This window comes from Echinops telfairi, unplaced genomic scaffold (genome assembly GCF_000313985.2).
Source record: "Echinops telfairi isolate 266 unplaced genomic scaffold, ASM31398v2 ScPeMD7_7469;HRSCAF=8507_0, whole genome shotgun sequence".
Taxonomy (NCBI): domain Eukaryota; kingdom Metazoa; phylum Chordata; class Mammalia; order Afrosoricida; family Tenrecidae; genus Echinops; species Echinops telfairi.
In genome coordinates, this window is record NW_022111372.1 from 40,806,942 (window position 1) to 40,825,776 (window position 18,835).

The window sequence follows — 18,835 nt, forward strand, 5'->3', positions numbered from 1 at the left end:
CATGATCACTGGGTCTCCTGGTGCCCCTGCCCAGCCAGCATGCCCTAAACCCGTGTCACCGGGTCCTCTGAGGTGTGGATCTCAGCTCTGCTCCTCTCCTTGCCTCTGTGTCAGCCTGGCACAGCCTGGACAGAGAACACTACGGCCTCTAGCCACCGAGGCGCCCATGCCAGCATCAGACCCCGTCCACCCACCACACAGCCATTTTCAGAGCCCCTGGCTGACCAGTAGATAGGGTACCCCCCCACCCGTGCCCAGTGGGCATGTCCTGGCACCATGTAATACCTCCTGTTAGCTGAGGCTGGGCCCTTAGGCTTCCAACAGGCTCAGCTGTGTGTTGGGGCAGAAAGTATGGCCCTGGAGCAGAGCACCCAGGCGCACCCTTGGGCACCACTGTGAATTGGCCAATACTTAGCACCACCAAGCTTCGGTCCCTTCCTCTACACCCAGGCCAGTGCTCTACTTCCCTGGTAACCTGGGCTGTGTCAGTCTTTCTTGTGGTTGAGAATCCTGAGTCAACCAGAGTACTTCCCCAGACTCAGCAGCGTTGGCTGTTTCTTCTCTTGAAGAAAACATGATACTCGTACCCTGCCACACCAGCCTGTGCCCACTGTGCCCCTCTTACCCACCCACACCAGCCACCAGGAGCCGGCAGGCCCAGGCATGTTGTTCTCCTGCCTGTGAAGGCCCAGAGGTTGTATGTTGTCAGACCATGCACCATGTCCCACATCCTGGTACTTCTGCCTGACAGATGACATCCCGAAAAAGAAAATCGCCAGCATCTTCAGGCCCCCGTCCCCAGACATGCTCGCCTACCTGGACTTCAGTGTGTCCACCACGGGCATCCTCGCAGGCGTGAAGGTGGGTCTCCAGCTCTGGTTGCTGGGAGGTAAAGGCAGCTGCAGGAGTGTCCCTCACAGTCTGTGTTTAACATCGGTAGGCCCGGCGGGAGGTGAGCCTAACAGTAATACATGCACGCTCTACACCAGGGGTCCTCAAACTACAGCCCACGGGCCACGTGCGGCCCGCCGAGGACATTTATCCGGCCTGCTGGTTGTTTTTGCCCTGTTTGTTTTTTTACTTCAAAATAAGATATGTGCAGTGTGCGTAGGAATTTGTTCATAGTTTTTTTTAAACTATAGTCTGGCCATCTAACAGGTCTGAGGGACAGTGAACTGGCCCCCTGTTTAAAAAGTTTGAGGACCCCTGCTCTACGCTTTTGTTAGCTTCTAAAATTCCTCATTGAAGTCTGCTGGCCTCGAGGAGAGGGGTGGTTTGATGAGACCAGTTCCTGACTTGGGGCCAGGCACTCAGCTAAAACCCTTTCTGACCTTGGCCTCTGGTTTTGCAGATTTTGAGAAAGCCATGTCCTGCTTCGGGAAGAGGTAGTGCTAAGCTTAGGTGGGGATCTGAGCATTTATCACAGTCACAGCTAGCCGTGTGCTAAGCAGTCCACGTGCCGCGGGGTGTTTGCCTGGTTCCCGGTAGCGTTTGAGTGCTGCATCCAGCAGACCTTGTGTTGTCCTCAGATGTCACACGCTGCCACCAGCGCCCTGTGTCGCTCCATAAAGCTGCAGTGTGAGCTGTACCCCTCCCGCCAGATTGCCATCTGCCTCGATCCCTACTGTGGCCTGGGCTTCGCCCTGTGGTGCCTGTGCAGGTGGGTGCTGCTGTATATGTGGGAGCTTTGGTTGAGGTGGGCGGTGCCCTAGGGTGGGCCCCGCCTGTGGTGGCTAGGGAGGTAAGCATGTCCATGTGGGTCTACGCGTACCTGTGATGGTCTGTGCAGGTGGGCACTCCATGCAGGTGGGCTCTTGGTGGTGCATCGTGTGAGCAGAGGACGTTGACAATGCCTGTGTGTGTGTGTGTGGGTTGGTTTGCAGGCGTGGGTGTGACGCTGGGTGAACATCCAGGAAAGTACACAAAACTGTGTCCAGGAATAGTAACTGGGGAGAAATGCTTGCCCCTCACATATTCAGAATTGGCAGTGCATCTTGTACCAGGGTCCTCTTCACCCCCATGCAGTAAGCCCCCCACACTCTCAGGACATGGCTGGAGACTATGGGGAGCAGTGCAGGGCCAGTGCTCCCGTGTGCCTGTCAGCCCCCGTGTCTGTCTATTGCAGCGTTTACTCGGGTCACCAGTCCGTCCTGGTGCCCCCGCTGGAGCTGGAGAGCAACGTGTCGCTGTGGTTGTCGGCCGTCAGCCAGTACAAGGCCCGGGTGACTTTCTGCTCCTACTCGGTGATGGAGATGTGCACCAAGGGCCTGGGCACACAGACGGGTGCACTCAGGGTGAGCATGCTCCACGGGCGGGTGGCAAGGGGTGACAGGGTGACTGCACCTCTGCAGAGTGAAAGTCACAGGTTGACCACGCATGCCTGCATGGCCCTGGGGTGACCCTGTGCTGCCCGCTGTTGGGTCACGGGCAGAGGGCCCTGGGGGCCTGCGTATCCATAAGGCCATGCTCACCAGGTTATGGGCTGATGGGCACATAGGGGCTCATGGGGCGAGCGTGCCTCCCTGGGGGCTGGTGCCATGGGAGTGTCTTGGTGGCTTCATGCTTCCCAACACCATCTGACAGCTGCCCTACCCCAGATTCTTTGCCTTTCCCTTCGGGAGGGGGCTGGCTGCAGGGCCCACCCCATTGGCCACAGGCCAGGGCTGTGTGTGTGTGGAGGGGGTTAAATAGAAAGTGACTCCCAAGCCCTCCCCATGGCGTTGGTGGAAACAGGCGGAGTCCTGCTCCCATGCCAGTTCTGACCCTCTGGACCCCACTGTGTCTCTTTTCAGGACATGTTACACCCGTGTCCTCTGTGCAGCTTTCTTCGGTGTCATCCTCACCCGATCATGCAGGGGCCAGGCCGAGAAAGTGTAGGGAGAGCCATCCATGGGCAGCCGCAGGGACAGTCCTGGGCAGGGATCTATGGGCAGCAGATGTGGAGCTAGCTGGGTCAGGGGCAATGCAGTCAGTGGTACGGCTCTGCACAGTCATCTCAGGTGGAGGGAGGCAGACCATGGTGGAAAGTGGGGTTGGGTAGGTCCCAGCATGCATCGGAGGGCAGGATCCAAGGTGATCAGATCTGGATCCAGGGATCCAGAGGGCTCACTGAAGGAGGGTGCTGTGGATGAATGGCAGCAAGGGGTGTGTGTGGGAAGGCTGAGGGGGACGGCACACAGCACCAAGAGTCTATAGCTTGGAAGGTTGCAGGGTGTCACTGACTCTACCGTGGTTGCCCTCCTGATGACTCCTGGAAATGTGGCCTTTGTCCCCACTCTCTTGACCTGCAGGATGGCACACAGAAAGTCAGAGACCCCCCCCCCCGGCATCTCCCAACCAGTAGGTTTAGGGGTGCCTGAGGCCTGCAAAAGGAGGGCCAGGGAGAGCTCCCCTCTGGGCACACCACTAAGCCCCCCATGGCCCGTGGCGGAGCCAGGCAGTGTCAGGAGGCGTCTGCAGGAAGAGAGTAGAGGCAGGCCACAATGCAGTGGGCTGAGTTGTGCCAGCCTTCAGACTCCAGCAGGCCCCACGGGGCCCAGGAGAGGAGAGGGGCTGTGTGTCCAGCCTGGCCTTTGTGCCTGAGCAGTCCTGGGTCCAGTCGTGTGTGGGATCCCACGCAGAAGCTCTGGCTAGGCCCTCGGTGCTTCCCCCCATGTGCACCTGACTGCCACTTGTCCACAGATGCGGGGCGTGAACCTGTCCTGCGTGCGCACCTGCATGGTGGTGGCGGAGGAGCGGCCCCGTATCAGCCTGACACAGTCCTTCTCCAAGCTGTTCAAAGACCTGGGCCTGTCGGCGCGCGCCGTGAGCACCACCTTCGGGTGCAGGGTCAACGTGGCCATCTGCTTGCAGGTGAGGCTCTGCCCTTCTGTGGGTCCAGGGGCTGGGTGCTGGGGGATTTTCTGGTCACATGGTAAGAAATGTGCATCCTTACATCCTCCTCCCCCTGTCCCTCCCCCCTGCAGCTGTTGACGATACAGCTGCCGGTGGTATTTCCATTTTCAGAGCTTTTAAGGGTGAAGGCTTTATTGAAAAATCTGTTCTATGCTTACTTGTGAACAGAGTCTAATTTGGAGAGCCACCCTAAATGGTATTTGAACATTGACAGCTACTTGGCCTGTAAGAACCTCAAAGTAGTTTATGCTGTGCAGCTGGCATTGAAGAACAAGAGCAATCTAATTTACTATCTTATGCCCCTACATCAATTTTTGATAGCAACATCAATTATGTGACTTAAAAAATTTTTTTTTTAATTGCCCGGATTGATTTTTTAAGTCGCGAGGGCTATTTGACTTCCTGAGAGGAAGCAGCGTTTCAGAAACCGAGTAGCCAGACTCCGTGTGCTGTTGGTGATTCGGCGACCATCCAGATTTTATGCTGGCTTCTCCAGTGCCTTCCTCCTCAAGCATCAGAGAGCCAGGTGGTGGGCTAGACGCCTTACCACGCTGTGTGAGAGCCACCGGGAGGAGGGGCCTCGCCCCGGCAAGCGGAGCCCAGAGCAGCCGGCTCTCTTTGTTGGTTTCCAGGCCGCTTGACTAGCCGCATCCACTTCCTTAGAACCCCGCTGCCTGGGCCAGTTTGTGCCCAGCCAAGAGGCCATGCTGCCAGAGCAGTATCGTTCTGTGTCCCTGTCCAGAGGCCCTGTTCCTGCGCAGGGCCACAAGCGCTCCTTGTGCGGCAGGAGCTGAGGCGGAGCCTTTTCTCAAGTCCTCTACTGCCCCTTCCGTCCTGGGATGTGCCCAGTGCCCGCACCGAAGCCCACCTGCTTCTCCAGACAGTCCGGCTGGCTGGCAGGGAGCACCACGCGTGGGGCTCATGGAATGACACGCAGGGTTGCAAGAGCCTCGCTTGTTTGTTGTTTAAGATACAGTGATGCCTTCTGTTCTCTCTCACCGTGTTTCTCACGTTCCTGCTGCCTTCTGTCTGTGTCTCCTCGTGGCTGTCTCCTCTCTGTCCCCACTCTGCTGGCCTCCCTTACCTCTGTCAGCCCAACAGGCTGGGAAAGCTGGCTGAGCAGGTACGACCTCGTGTGTGTGCCCATGCCCCACACCTCCGCTCCAGGCGAACCAGAGCCGCGCTCATGGTCTGACTTTGCTTTCAGTGAATGTTAACGGACATGTCAGGACAGCCCCTTTGTAACTGAAATTGAGAGTACAGCTGTCTTCAAAGAAAAATCAACCTTCATGGCATTGTCTTGGGAGGATGGGCTGCGTCGCGTTGCAACACAGGAGTGTTGTTTCCGGAAGATGTAGTATAGGGTCTGGGGTTTCCCAAGAATGAAGTTGGTGTTTGTTTGATTGGATGGTTCTGAACTAATAAGATGGGCCACGGTGCCCTTTAGTCGAGTGGGATGAGCTCACAAGCAAGAAGGGAGAAATTGAGGTGGTTAGTCCTTACAGAACCAGGTTGGCTGGCTAGGAGCTGTCCGACCCTGCTGGCTGGTGGAAGCCTTCCCCAGAACCCAGTGAAGGTACTTGGCGGGGATAGGATGCTGCCAGAGTTGAAGTTTAAGTTCTCATGGCGGACATTTCACTCACAGTCACTGTGCACCTGCCCTGCTTGGGGCCCGTGCGCCCTTTGCGCAGAGCCCCGGGTCTCAGGACAAGCTGGCTGGTTCGGTCCTGGATGCAGAGGCTCTGAGAGAGGGCGGGTGGGCATGCCCTCAGCTGCTGCTTCCCTTGCAGGGCACAGCCGGCCCGGATCCAACAACAGTCTATGTGGACATGAGGGCACTGCGCCATGACAGGTGAGCTCCACCCCCAATGGACCTGCCCCCAGCAGGTGGCACACAGTGGGCGTGGTCTGTGTTGCCTGCGGCCTCCCAGGCCCCAGGGGCAGGGGGATGGGGAGCAGCGACCCTGAGCCTGACCAGAGGGGCTGCGGCACGGCAAGAAGGAGTGGAAGAGCTGGGGTCCTTAAGACCCCAGGCACATGCACACATACCCAGAGGGGCAGCGCTGGTGGAATCTTTGCCTGCAGTTTCCCCTGGGAAATGGCCCGCTGGGCACTTATGGGTTTGTCTGTGTAGTTGGTGCTATTTAGAGTCCCTCCCAGCCTTGGGACGCAGGTCCCCATGTTGGATCCTTACGTTGCCTCACTGCAGCCCAGTATAAACATGGAGGCTGGTGGGGTGGCAGCGTGTGGCCTGTTCTGCATAAGCCCTGGACACCACTGCCCACAACAGTCACACATTGACTGTTGATGCGCTGGCATCCTGGTCACTGTCATCACATGGACAGATGTTGTGATCATCAATTCTGGTCACCTCACGGTCTGTTTAGAAATCGCCATCTGTGTGGGCTGCTTATTCTGACCTTTCCCCTTGTTAATTCCAGGGTGCGTTTGGTAGAACGGGGCTCTCCACACAGCCTGCCGTTGATGGAGTCTGGAAAGGTAGGGGAAGCTCAGGCCTACTGCACAGTGTCTGAGTCATCGGCTGCAGAGTGCTGGGAGCCCCTGGTGCCCTCATGAACATCACCCATACTCAGTTGAGGCCGTTGGGCTTCTATGGAGGGCGGCTTCTGCTTTAATCCACCTCAGACCAGACCAAACCCACTGCCGACTCACCCAAGCCTGTCGTAGAATTTCGGAGACTGTCTGTCTTTATGGCAGCAGACAGCTCATGGCGTGGCTGAGGGGTTTGAACCACCGATCTTCTGATTAGCAGTCTAATGAGATCACCTGGCAGCGCCCCCAGGGCCTCCTTTCACTCCAGGTACATGAAAATGAGAGCTTCTCTCTCCAAGGGCAGCCTGAAAGCAGAGCGTAGCGACTGAGATGCTTTGTTCACACCCCACAAAATCCCATGGGAGAGGGGGAGGGGAGCAGCAGCGTGAGGAACTCTCAGCACAGAGGACAGATGCGCAGCTGAAGGGTGACGGGGTGCTCAGCCCCAAGCAGGGCCGGTGCGGGCCCCGTCACACTACAGAGGAGCATCTAAGAGGAGTCTGGTGCATGTGAAGGACACTTCTCGTGGTGGAGAGCTCTGGCCTGCCTCTGAACAGTGACGAGGGCGGGTGGGTAGGCTGAATGCACTGAAAGGTACCAGCCAGCTCATCCAGTTCCACAGCTGTGCCCTGCATTTGCCAGATCCTCACCCAGACCACTAAGTCAACCCTGGAAACAGAGGGCCCTGTACTTAGCCGATGGGCTGTACAGCCTGGACGAGAGCCACCCAGGTCTGGAAGCACCTGCTCAGCGTGAAGGGCTACAGATAGTGGTAGCCTGGGGCAGGTGGCATTCTGCCATCGCCAGCCCTGTGGGAGCCCACAAGGCTGGGGTCAGTGTCCGCTGCACGGCTCCATTCCCAGCCCCCATCTTAGTGCCTGGCAGAGGTCACTATGTCCCAGGTGCAAATGTGAGCGCTGCATGGGCTAGTGCAAGGATGCGAGAGCACAGGTACAGCAGAGAGCTTAGCTGTGCGAGGTCTCAGGAAGTGCACCGCCCACGTGCTCTTTCTTGAAAGGTAGAACTCTCAGAAGCAAACCAGCCAAGCAGAGCCCACCCCCACAAAGTCCTCATTGCCCCTGTGCCCTTCAGCTGGAAGCAGGTCTGTGCGGTGTTTGTTACCCCATGTGGCTGAACCACAGTTGTTTAAACTCCACACCACGCTCCCTGCCATCAAGTCAGGGCTGACTCAGAGCAACCCCCTGTGGGTTTCCAAGCCTGTAACTGTTGACAGGAGTAGAAAGCCCAGTCTTTCTCCGGAGGGGCTGCTGGTGGTTCCAAACTGGCAACCATGCGGATCGCAGCCCGACGCATAAGCGCTATCCCGCCAGGCTCCCCCAAAACTGTTTAGTCAACCGTTTTACTGGACTTTCCACCCACTTTCTTCTTCTGTTACAAATAACTTGGGCCTGACTTGTGCTTCAGAAAGAGAGCTCTGGGTTTGGGGTTCAGATGGGCCAGGTGGGGAAGAAGTCAGAGTGGCTCCAGTGGGGCAGGGCCCAGAGAGCCGTGACAGATGGGAAAGAGGACCTGGCACTGACCCAGGCATCGTCGGAAGAGCAGCCACATTTGGCACTCCTCCTCGCCTTCCTGTGGCTTCTGGCCCATCCTCACACCTGCCCAAGGTGGACACAGTGAACAGGAGACCAGGCCTGGTGTAGCCACACAATGGAGAGCCTGCTGCCCAGGATGAGTGGAGAGAGGCTCAGGGGAGTCCTCATGGGGCAGGCTGGGAGCCAAAGGGACCTGGGGACGTGGCTCTGCTTTCTGAAGTTCAGAGAGCTTAATACAGACTCCTCTGTATGCTAGCACCCAACAATAGAGTCTGTTTGTGGGAACTCAGGTGGTCTTGCTAAGACTCACAGTTGTGCTTATACCCGAACATCTCTTGCCTCCTTACAAAGCGAGTGAAACTTGGGAGTGACTTTTGTGCTTCCTTCCAGTCACATACACTGTAAGTCACCTCCCCTGGGGAAGTGCTCTTTGATTTTGCTTGGTCTTAAGCACTCTAAGAAGTGCCTTACACAGTGTTTTATTGAGCATGGGACTCCCTTCTTCTTCCAGATTCTCCCAGGGGTGAAGGTCATCATTGCACACACCGAAACCAAAGGGCCCCTTGGAGATTCACACCTGGGAGAGGTGAGCACTGCGGAGCTCTGGGGGAGGCTCGCGGAGGGCTGCCTGCACGCACCTGCACTCCGGTGTTGCTCGTCTGCACCCTCCTCCTCTCTGGCTAGACACAGGATTACTTAACCCTTTGGGAGTGGGCGATAAGCTGCTGACTGTTTCACCAGCATGTACATCCCTGTGCCCACCTCCACGAGGGGTTTCAGGGCCCTGGGCCCTTCCCGCAGGGATCCCACACAGCCCTACAGCCTGCACTGCTACTTCCAGCAGTGGGACCCCAGGGTCAGGCAACTGGAACTGCTCTGTAGCAGCGGCTGGACAGTGAAGCTCTCAGGCCACCAAGGGGCGATCCCTTCATAGGGAAGGCTGGGGACTCCAATGCTGGCGTGGGGGCCCTCACACCGCCGGCCGAGGGTTGTCAAGGCCACAGGTGCCACTCCTAGAGATGGTCTGGGTGGTGTGGGCAGCAAGGGAAGCCTGCCTCTCCTCCTCTGCCATGCCCTTCTCCTCCCTTGGGGCTGGGTGTTCTTGTGAGCTCCCAGGCTGCAGATGAGGGTGGCAGGTACTCTTCACCCTGGGACACCTGTTTCTAAAGGTTGCCCAGGAGGGTCCTGGGCTCTCACTGCTGCCGAGCTGTACCTGAGGACCAATCAGGTGCATGCTGAGCTCCTGCTGTCTCTGTGTGGCGGGGTCCTGTGGTCTACACACTCGCACCATGTGCTCTCCAGACGCAGGCTCACCTCACTGGGCCCTCCGCTACGATGTGCCTCCACGTGGCTTCACGCGGCCCGCTCATCAGTTGACCCCGTCAGTGTGGTTTGTCCCTGTTGTGGCCATCTAGGTAGTTCCCAACTTTCTCTCAGCCACCGTTTGATGTGAGGCATGTTGGGTCAATGTCTTGGCTCCGCACACAGCACAGAGACCTCCAGATGTCATCCCTGGGCCTCGGGGAGGAGCCCTTGCCTGAAGAGGAGGACAGTTCTGTATTTCCTGCACTTTCATTTAGCTCCCTAGCTAAGAGGTGCTGAGAACAGAGCCGCACTTCTGCTCACTGTGGAATAGAAAGCAACAGGAGGTTGTTTTTGTTTTCCTTTTTCTTTTTCCCCATCACTTTATTGAGAGCTCTGACAGTTGTCGTAATTCAAATAAAGCAAGCATAATTGTACAATTGCTACTACAATCAGTTTCAAAACATTTCTTTCTTCTTGAACTCTTTTGATGTCAGCTCCCCTTTATCCCTACCCCCCCACCCCCCTCCAGGAACCCTTGTTGTTATTATTATATATTATTATTATTATTCGATCATGTATATATATTTAGCTGTACCTTACCCCATCCAATATATCCATTCAGCTACAATTCTGTTATTTGCTCCCCTCATGTGTGGTTATACAGTCCTCATTGCTATCAGCTTCCCCTTCCCACCCTTCCCACCACCGCCTGTCTTCCCGTATCCTCAATGAATCATTACTCCCATTGCTGTTTCTGAAGGGTCATCCACCCTGGCATTCTTGCATCGAACGATCTTAATTATACACGTGAACATAGCAGGTCTAACAGTATTAATGAGGTGAAACATAAGTCTTAACAGTAAGGGGAGGAACTATTAAAGAACCAGAGGATAGTTCTGTGTTTCATCAGTGCTCTATCACCCCCTGAATTTCTCATACCCCCCTCTGCGCGGACCCTCTGTGAGGGCCTGTCCAATTGTTTTGCAGGTGGGTTTTGGGTCTCTACTTTGTCCACGCGCCTTCACGTCAATTTGCTTGCTTGCTTTGGAACTCCTGATACTTACTCTCTTTGCCGCCTCATGATCACACAGGCTGGTGTGCTTCTTTCATGTGGGCTTTGTTGCTTCCCTGCCCAATGGCCGCTGCTAGTTCACTGGAGGTTTTGCGAGCCTTGTCCATCAGCTGGGCCTGGTCCCTATCGTAAAGCTGCACACGTGTGACACAGCACCATCCCCTTGGCTGCAGATCTGGGTGAGCAGTCCCCACAACGCCACCGGGTACTACACCGTGTACGGGGAGGAGGCACTGCACGCTGACCACTTCAATGCCCGGCTGAGCTTTGGAGACACACAGACCATCTGGGCCAGGACTGGATACCTCGGCTTTCTCCGGAGGACGGAGCTCACAGATGCCAGCGGAGGTGAGGGTGACCGGGGCTGCCACAGTGCTCGAGGCGCTCAGTGGGGGGCGTTCTGCCCGCAGCCCTACCACAGGCTCACTGTGGCCGGTGTTCTCTATTGTGGAGCCTCCGTGCTGTGATGTGCTCCCTCGGTGGTTGCTTCTCTCTGCCTTTTGACCTCTGGGCTAAGCTGTCAGGTTCTCCAGCACCCCAGCACTTCCTATCGGGCTGTTTCACCCACCTGATGCCAAACAGGACCCCTGTGCTCTCACCAGCATGACCCCTCTCTCCAAGACTGGTTCTGAGTTGTAGTCAGTGCCCATAGGACCCTGTGTGGCCCCAGCAGCTAACTTAATGCAGTCAGGACCTATAAATTCAGACAGTGGCGAAAAGCCATTTTAAACGCACAGCCACGTGTGGCCATATCACCTCCGATGTGGTCACTGGCTGCAGAGATGACAGACCAACGTATTAGTGACCACAGGGTCCAGAAGAGCAGCAGCCTCGCCGCCCTCAGGGGGAAGCTACCAGTTCCAGAGAGTCTGTGTTGGGGCTGGCACAGGCCTCTCAGGAAGAAGTCAGAGCAGCTTGGCTGGTGCACCCTAACCTGCTGCGTGTTCAACTGTGTGCCCTTGCAGAGCGGCATGATGCCCTGTACGTCGTCGGGTCCCTGGACGAAACGCTTGAGCTGAGAGGCATGCGGTACCACCCCATCGACATTGAGACCTCGGTGATCCGGGCGCACAGGAGCATTGCCGAGTGGTGAGGGCCTGGGGCTCCGGGGGTGGTGCCGGGCAGGGCGCTCTGGGCGTGGGCCTCTGTGCTCAGGGACACGTTGGACCCTGCAGGGCCAGGTGATTCAGGGCTACATGACGAGCCTGGCTCACTCTCGAGACACACTGCTTGTCCTTGGGTGGGTTCCTTTGATTTTCATCTCTTTTCCCAAACAGTTTTAAACCCAGGGGCTCTCCCCAAATGCACACAATTATAAGGCACCCCCAGTTCCAATCCTGAAATGTTTCTGCTTTCAATGCGGATTTCTTCATTTCAAGGACATGCCTCGTGATTCCTTTGCTTTGCAGAGGGCTCATGTGGGGCAGGCTCAGCTTCCACATCAAGCCGTGTTCTTGATTCTTAGCAAGAACTTCCACCAACCCACCGATGCTCCGGTGAAGCACCCTTCACGTTACCTGTCAGCACTAAGTGCTGTTAGGCAGCAGTGCCCCGTTAGCCACAGGCAGCCATGTGCTCTTTGCGCCTCTGTTGTTGGCTGCTTGTCTCTGGATGCCACCCCGCCCGACGGCCTCTGTCTTCTCCCCTGCAGTGCCGTCTTCACGTGGACCAACCTGCTGGTGGTGGTGGTGGAGCTCGAGGGCCTGGAGCAGGATGCACTGGACCTGGTGGCCCTGGTGACCAATGTGGTGCTGGAGGAGCACTACCTGGTCGTTGGCGTGGTGGTCATCGTGGACCCGGGAGTGATCCCCATCAACTCCCGGGGGGAGAAGCAGCGAATGCACCTGAGGGACGGCTTCCTGGCCGACCAGCTGGACCCCATCTATGTCGCCTACAACATGTGAACCCGCACACACTGAGAATAGAGGACTAAGAGGAGAGGCTTACACCGCCGGAATGCCGCCTTGGGGGCCTTGAGACCCGTCGGAAGTGATGTAGCACGTGGACATGCTGACATGTCTCCAGCCACGAGTCTTCGGGGGGACTCCCATCACTCCTCAGTGCTGTGACGCACCTGTGTGCGCAGGGCCCTAAGTCTCAGCTTGGCAGGCGTTCCCTGGATTTAGTTAAAGACATGTTTCGACTTTGCCAAGGACACTTACGAGTGGATGTCTGTTTCCACAGGTGGGTGGCTGGCAAAGGAAGGGCCCAGCACGGGCACTGCGAGCAGCTGCAGGCGGGCGTGCGGCCGTTCTCTGCTGGATGACGATTTTGCACTTTCTCTCCCTAAAAAATTGAACTCCTGATTTTGAAAATTCAATGCTCTGTTCCCACACCAAATGAGAAATTCAGTGATAGAACTTATGCGGGGAAACTAAGGAACAAACTTTGCACAGGCCCTCCTCGTAGCTGCCTCACTGCTGTTTCATGGGAAGGCAGGTGAGCCCAGAAAGGCTGATGGGGAGGCGAGTGATCCCTGGCTTTGTGGCACAGGCCACGGCTGCTCTGTGTCCTTCCTTTGCCGGTTTCTCTACTGAGACAGGTGTACCTGTCTGTCTGCGTATAGTCACTCATACGCGGCAGGTGCTAGGCTGGACTGTCGAGTTAGATGGATGTGCTGGTTCAGAACAAGAAGCCAGCATCAAGTTTTAAACCACTCCCACATTTCTAACTTCATGCAGTTTAGTCCAGTTACTTGTTTTCATAGCATTACAGTAGTAACCTTCTTGTTACACCAGAGGTGTACATGCCTCGGTTTTTTTCTGAGTCTGTGGGTTCTAAACACTAGTGGAAAAACCCAAGGTTCCCCGTTCTGAGCAGTTCTGCGTTGGGAACATGCTGAAGTAACCGGCAAGGAGGAGTGGGGAGAGCTTGGTCTAACATCGAAGGTGGTCTTGCTCCCACCCTTATCGGCTGCCTTCACATGTTGAGTTGAATGCGTATAAAATTTGGCCGAACCATACCCAGGTATTTTATTTCGACTTGACTGACCCAAGTGATCTAATATTATAGCGAACCTAAATCAAAGAAGAGAATGTAAAAACCTTTAGCTACTTTTAAGAATTCGAAGTCAAGCACGAGTCTACGACATAGATTATTTTTATATAGCGAGGAAAGAGTACATTATGAAATTGTTGGGTTTTATGGGGACTACGGGTGGGAAAACTTAGAATCGTGCATGTCTCACAGAAACAACCGGGCTCTTCCAGAATTAGTCTGGAATTAGCTTGGATCAGTGCCTAACACAGCTGCGATGAATCCTGCCCCGTTGTAAAGTCTCTGCCAAAGGAGTCCTACTGAGTGGGCAAACTCTCACTCACATCGTCCTCGGGCTTGGCTACAGATAGCATCGCACATCGTAGCTCGTTTTCGCCTATGGTGTTAGAAGCAGTGTAGGATGTTGCCACATACTGGAATTCTAATAATTCTACTGTAATTATGTACAGAATCTGTGTAACTTATTGTTTGACATACAGACATTTTAGCCGTGGATTAATAATGGACATTCCTTGTGATAGAATGACCGGAAAGGTGCGAGAACTACCTAACCGCCGTGTTAATGTTGTAGTTTCATAGCAATTAAAGTACTGTAAGGCTTTTGTATTGAGAGATCAGTGGCAGTAAGACAAGGTGTTCTTGTAAATTAGGATTTTAATAAGTACGTTAAAATGTGTAAAATTTACTCTGGGAATTCTGTATATCACACTAAAATTTTTTATATCATTATGTTAATAAAAAAATGTTATTGACTGTTTATAATTCTATATTTTGAAATGTGTGAAAAGGTTTTTTAAAATGCCCCCCAATAGGATGTATATTTTTTTCTGAATATAAAAATAATTATGCTTATCGCATTAAATCTAGAAAGCACATTATTAAAGTATAAAGAAGAAAACTAAAAAAATTCTATAATCCTACCTCTGGGCTATAGCGGCATTAGTATTCAATGTAAATCCCTGAATTATGTTGAATACTATGAAAATTTTATTATTAGAATCATATACTTATTTTATAATGTTTTGTACTTAATAAATTACAAACTTTTCAATCTGTTACATATATTCTTCTACATATCATTTTAATGACGGTGTAGTTTTCCATCTTATAGGTGTACCATGACTAAATGTGGCTTGCGCATAGCAGTGTGGTGGTGGACCCCCTCAGAGATAGGCTCACACTTCCACGATTACCGCCTTGGGCCTAATTCTCACAGGTAAACTGAGTGGATCAATGTTTGTGTCATGTTTGAAGTTTGGGAGAGCCCTGCTCTCCAGAAGGGTAAGCTAGTCGTGCCAGAGAGGCCTCTCTCCCAGCCGCCCCAACAAAGATGAAATGAACTTTCCCCAGGACTAAAGTAATATACCTTTGCCACTTGATAGGCAAGTAAGTGCTTAATTTCTAATGGTGTTGAAAGTGTCTTCATGCTGTGCTCTATTTAGAACGGGCGGTGTTTTGAATGCTGGATTTTTCAGTTTTGGGCTAGTAGGGACCGTTTTATGTTCAGAGTAATAGCCTTCAAATAGCCTGCACTTGATCCTGGGGGTCATCTGCATGTTGAGTCTATTGGTTCTAACACAGGTTGTTTCCGTTTAGTGTTTAACTGTTTTATGCAAACTATGGTTACATGTACTAAATTTCAGATTATGAAGATATCTGACCTGTGTCAAATTGGTTGTACTGAAATGGTCAGCATGAACCTACATGGCAGGGAAGTAACTTACACCCAGTGTTTGCTCAGTTCCTGCCACAGACTGTCAACAAACTAGGTGGCACCTACCATCAGGCTTTCCAGATCCTTCGAAAGAGCAAGAAGGCCTGCCGGGTGAGTGTCTCCATGGTAGTAAATCTCGTCAGGGAATTGTTTGCATGTCACTTGCTGTGTGTGCAAAGAAGGGGAAGGTAGGTGCGCTCTCTGACATGATTTTACATAAGTGCATTTTACCAAGAGATGAATTCTTTGTAAAACTAGCTACGTGCAAAAATGTGAAACCAATTGTTTCTACATTTTTTGCTTTGGAGTAAATTGTGTTTAAATGGAATGGTCTTTAAAGACTCCAAGCAAGTGGCCGGGCTAGCCAACTCTTCCTCCCGTTGGGTCCTCTGAAAACCCAGCCCCGTTTGTTAGCCTCGTCTCTCAGGGTTTAACTGGGAACTTTTTCATGTGTCCCTGTGTGAGATGCTTCAAGAAGGGTCAACAGGGATTGCCAAGGGTGGTGGAAAGTGAGAAACTGAGAATGTGGGGTTTTATCCCAAGACTCTATGGCAGCGGTTCTCAACCTGTGAGTCACGACCCCTTTGGGGGTCGAAGGACCCTTTCACAGGGGTCGCCCGATTCTTAACAGTAGCAAAATGACAGTGATAAGTTGCAACGAGAATAATTTTATGGTTGGGGGCCACCACCACATGAGGAACTGCATGAAAGGGTCGCGGCATTAGGAAGGTTGAGAACCACTGCTCTAGGGGATTGAAAGGCCCAATGCTGTGAGTGTGCATTCCACGTGCAGCTTAAAGTTGAAAAGAGCTTGAGGGACGTGATGCGCTGTGCCCATCCCACTCCCTGCAAGAGTGAGCTGAATGTTCAGGTGTTGCAGGGTGTACCCACACCCTGCGCTTGTAGAGAGGGGATCACAAGCTCAAAGACAAGCGATGTTTAGCATTTAGTTCACATTAAACAGTAGGGATGAATGATGGACTTCCAGCATGAGATGCTCCATAGATCTCCACCCCAGCTAAAATTATTTTTTTAACTACCCATTTAATGCCTCCAGAAATGGCCCTAAGGCCTTACAGGAAATGAATAAACAAATGATCAAGAAAATCTGCAAACATTCAGTATGGAAAACAAGAACCTGTGGTCTTTGAATCAAGGCCATGCTTTCTGTCCTCCCAACTCAAGGAAGCTCCTTTCCAAATTGATACAACCAAGAGCACAAGGTCCCTCTCCCTCGGCTCCTGGTCAGAGCCTTCTCCTGGGAGGAGCAAGGGTCCGCGTTTCTCATCCTGCATCGAGGTATCCCCGTTGCTGAGATTAAGTTCCAGGTGAGCATAGTCAGGGGTAGGGGCTTTACCTTAGGCACTGAGCTGAAGAGCTTGCTGAGACCTGGTTTGCTCTTGCCCCAACTCGCGAGGTGGTAAAGGTCCACTCCAGGAGAGGCAAGCTGAGAAAATGTTTGGCGGCTCTTCCCCCTTCCACTGAGCGTCCCGCTCCCCAAACGGGGTGTCACTCCAGAGGTCTGGCTCAGAAATCTGAGCTGGAGGGAGAAGCGATCTGTAAGATGTTCCTAATCTGCTCTTAAGGAGCCCTGGTGAAAGGAGGGGTCATGTCTTGGCCTGCGAACTTCAAGGTTAACAGTTTGAAACCAGCAGCTGTTCTGCAAGAGAAAGATTACAGCGTTCTTCAGTAAACATTTCCAGTCTCAGAAGCCCACAGGGGGACTTTTGCTCTCTCCTATTGGGTCACCACGCGTCAGAATGGGCTCAGTGGCAGCAAGTTTGTTTTGTTTTTCAGTCTGTTCTCATGAGAAGCTGTTCTGGCACTGTGGCTTAGGTGTTGGACTGCTATTCCTAAGGTCAGCAGTTCAAACCCACCTATTGCTGCTCAAGAGAAAAATGAGTCTATCTGCTCTTACAAGGATTTACAGTCACAGAACGTTTATATAGGCTTGCTGTGTGTCGGAATTGATTCAAAGGAACTAACTTCATTTGCAGCAGATCTTGGAGAAGTTCAAGCGTATGGACACTCTCAAGAACACTGAAAGTTGTGAAAGGCAGTTGGGAAGAGAATGGTAGAGTCAATGAAGATATACTGTGGGCCAGCTAGTTTGCTGGTTTGAATCAGGAAAAGACAGCTGGGAAGAGCCCTTCTGGGGTCAGAATAAACCTCAAATGTTAACCTCGGGAATTGTTCCCTCAGAAGAGTCTAAATTGGGTTGACCCACAAGGTCAGCAGTTCGAACCACCAGCTGCTCCTCTGGAGAACGATGTGAAGATTTTCCTGTGAAGATTTTCCGTCTCAGAAACCCCAAGGGGCAGTTGCGCCCTGTCCTATAGGATCACCATGGGTCACAATGGGCTGAATGGGAGTGAGTGTATAATAGAGCAATTTATGCCCTCAGGGCCGGGGTTCTCGACCTTCCTCATGCCGTGACCCGTTCATACAGTTCCTCATGTGGTGACCCCCGCCACCATAACATTATTTTCATTGCTACTTCATCACTGTCATATTGCTACTGTTATGAATCGGGCGACCCTGTGAGAGGGTCCTTTGACCCCCAAAGGGGTCATGACCCACGGGTTAAGAACCACTGCCTTAGGGCATCGTTGAAAGCCATAATCAGTTGGCAATTAGCAGATGCTTTTGAACTATGCTGGCAAAGAATATGGAAAGTACCATGGACTGCCCCAAGAACAAGCAACTCTGTCGTGGAAGATGTACAGGGTGCTCCTTGGAGGCCAGGATGACAAGACTTTGTTTCATGTACTTGGACATGTTGTCAGCAGAGACCAGTCAGTCTGTAGAGAAGGACTTTATGTTTCGTAAAGTATAGGGGCATGGAAAAGAGGAGGCCCCGACAGGGTGGACGGACACAGGGGCTGTAGCAGTGGGCTTAGGCACAGGAACAGTGGTGAGGATGGTGCCGGACGGGGCAGTGTTTGTTCCGTTGTGCATAGGATCAACATAGGCTGGAGCAGAATCCGTTGGGTGTGTTCAGGGAACCAGAAGATAAGAGCCTTTCTCAAACCAGCCATGCCCAACGGGCACCTCTCCTAGGGGCAACATTAGAGGTTTAACATGACAGAGTGGGAGAGGGAATAGAACTCACTAAAAGATCCAGTTGTTACTAAACAAATAATTCACAGTAACAAGCCACCTGGGAAGGGTGGGGGGACAAGTACTCAGAGCTATTACAGTATATTATCTTAAATGTTTCTTACCAAAAATTATGAGACATGCACATTTTGGCTTCCTTAAACCAAACAGTATGAGATACATTGGGGAAGCAGGCAAGGGTAATTGTAACAGACTTAACAGACATTAAAGTGGTTATTCTAATATCTTCAAATAGCTAAAGGAAACCATGATAAAAGAAAGGTCTGATGACAATGTCACAAATAGAGAATATCAGATAGGAATTGTTAAAGAAAATTAAAATGGAGTCCTGTGGTTCACAGAAAGGCAAGGGGTGTCAAGTGAATAACACCCCTAAGACTTGTCTGTCCCCAAACTTAATCCTCGCTTTCCTGTACACCAGACCACCAGCCTCCACCAATAAGATTTAGATAGCACTCTCACCCTGATGGGCTACATAATACAGCATTTTAATAGTACATTATATAAGTCGATCAGAAATAAACTGCTTTTGCCTCTGCAGTTTGTTCATATAAGCCAACCATCACTGATATTGAGGGGCATGATTAGTACCTTTCCACATGTGGCTGAATGTTGCCTGGTTTTACG

The 18,835-nt window shown here is 52.7% G+C and overlaps 1 protein-coding gene across 1 annotated transcript in view; it reads left to right on the forward strand.

The window, feature by feature from the left end:
* DIP2A (disco interacting protein 2 homolog A) overlaps nt 1-14,436 on the forward strand; it is a 99,613-nt gene extending 85,177 nt beyond the window's left edge. The window contains exons 28-38 of the mRNA XM_045284552.1: nt 73-109; nt 695-861; nt 1,530-1,660; nt 2,126-2,294; nt 3,682-3,852; nt 5,685-5,746; nt 6,336-6,393; nt 8,512-8,586; nt 10,551-10,725; nt 11,343-11,466; nt 12,029-14,436. Of these exons, the coding sequence (XP_045140487.1) occupies nt 73-109; nt 695-861; nt 1,530-1,660; nt 2,126-2,294; nt 3,682-3,852; nt 5,685-5,746; nt 6,336-6,393; nt 8,512-8,586; nt 10,551-10,725; nt 11,343-11,466; nt 12,029-12,281 (1,422 nt within the window). The 3' untranslated portion in view covers nt 12,282-14,436. The remainder of the gene's footprint in view (nt 1-72; nt 110-694; nt 862-1,529; nt 1,661-2,125; nt 2,295-3,681; nt 3,853-5,684; nt 5,747-6,335; nt 6,394-8,511; nt 8,587-10,550; nt 10,726-11,342; nt 11,467-12,028) is intronic.
* The last annotated feature ends 4,399 nt before the right edge of the window (nt 14,437-18,835 follow it).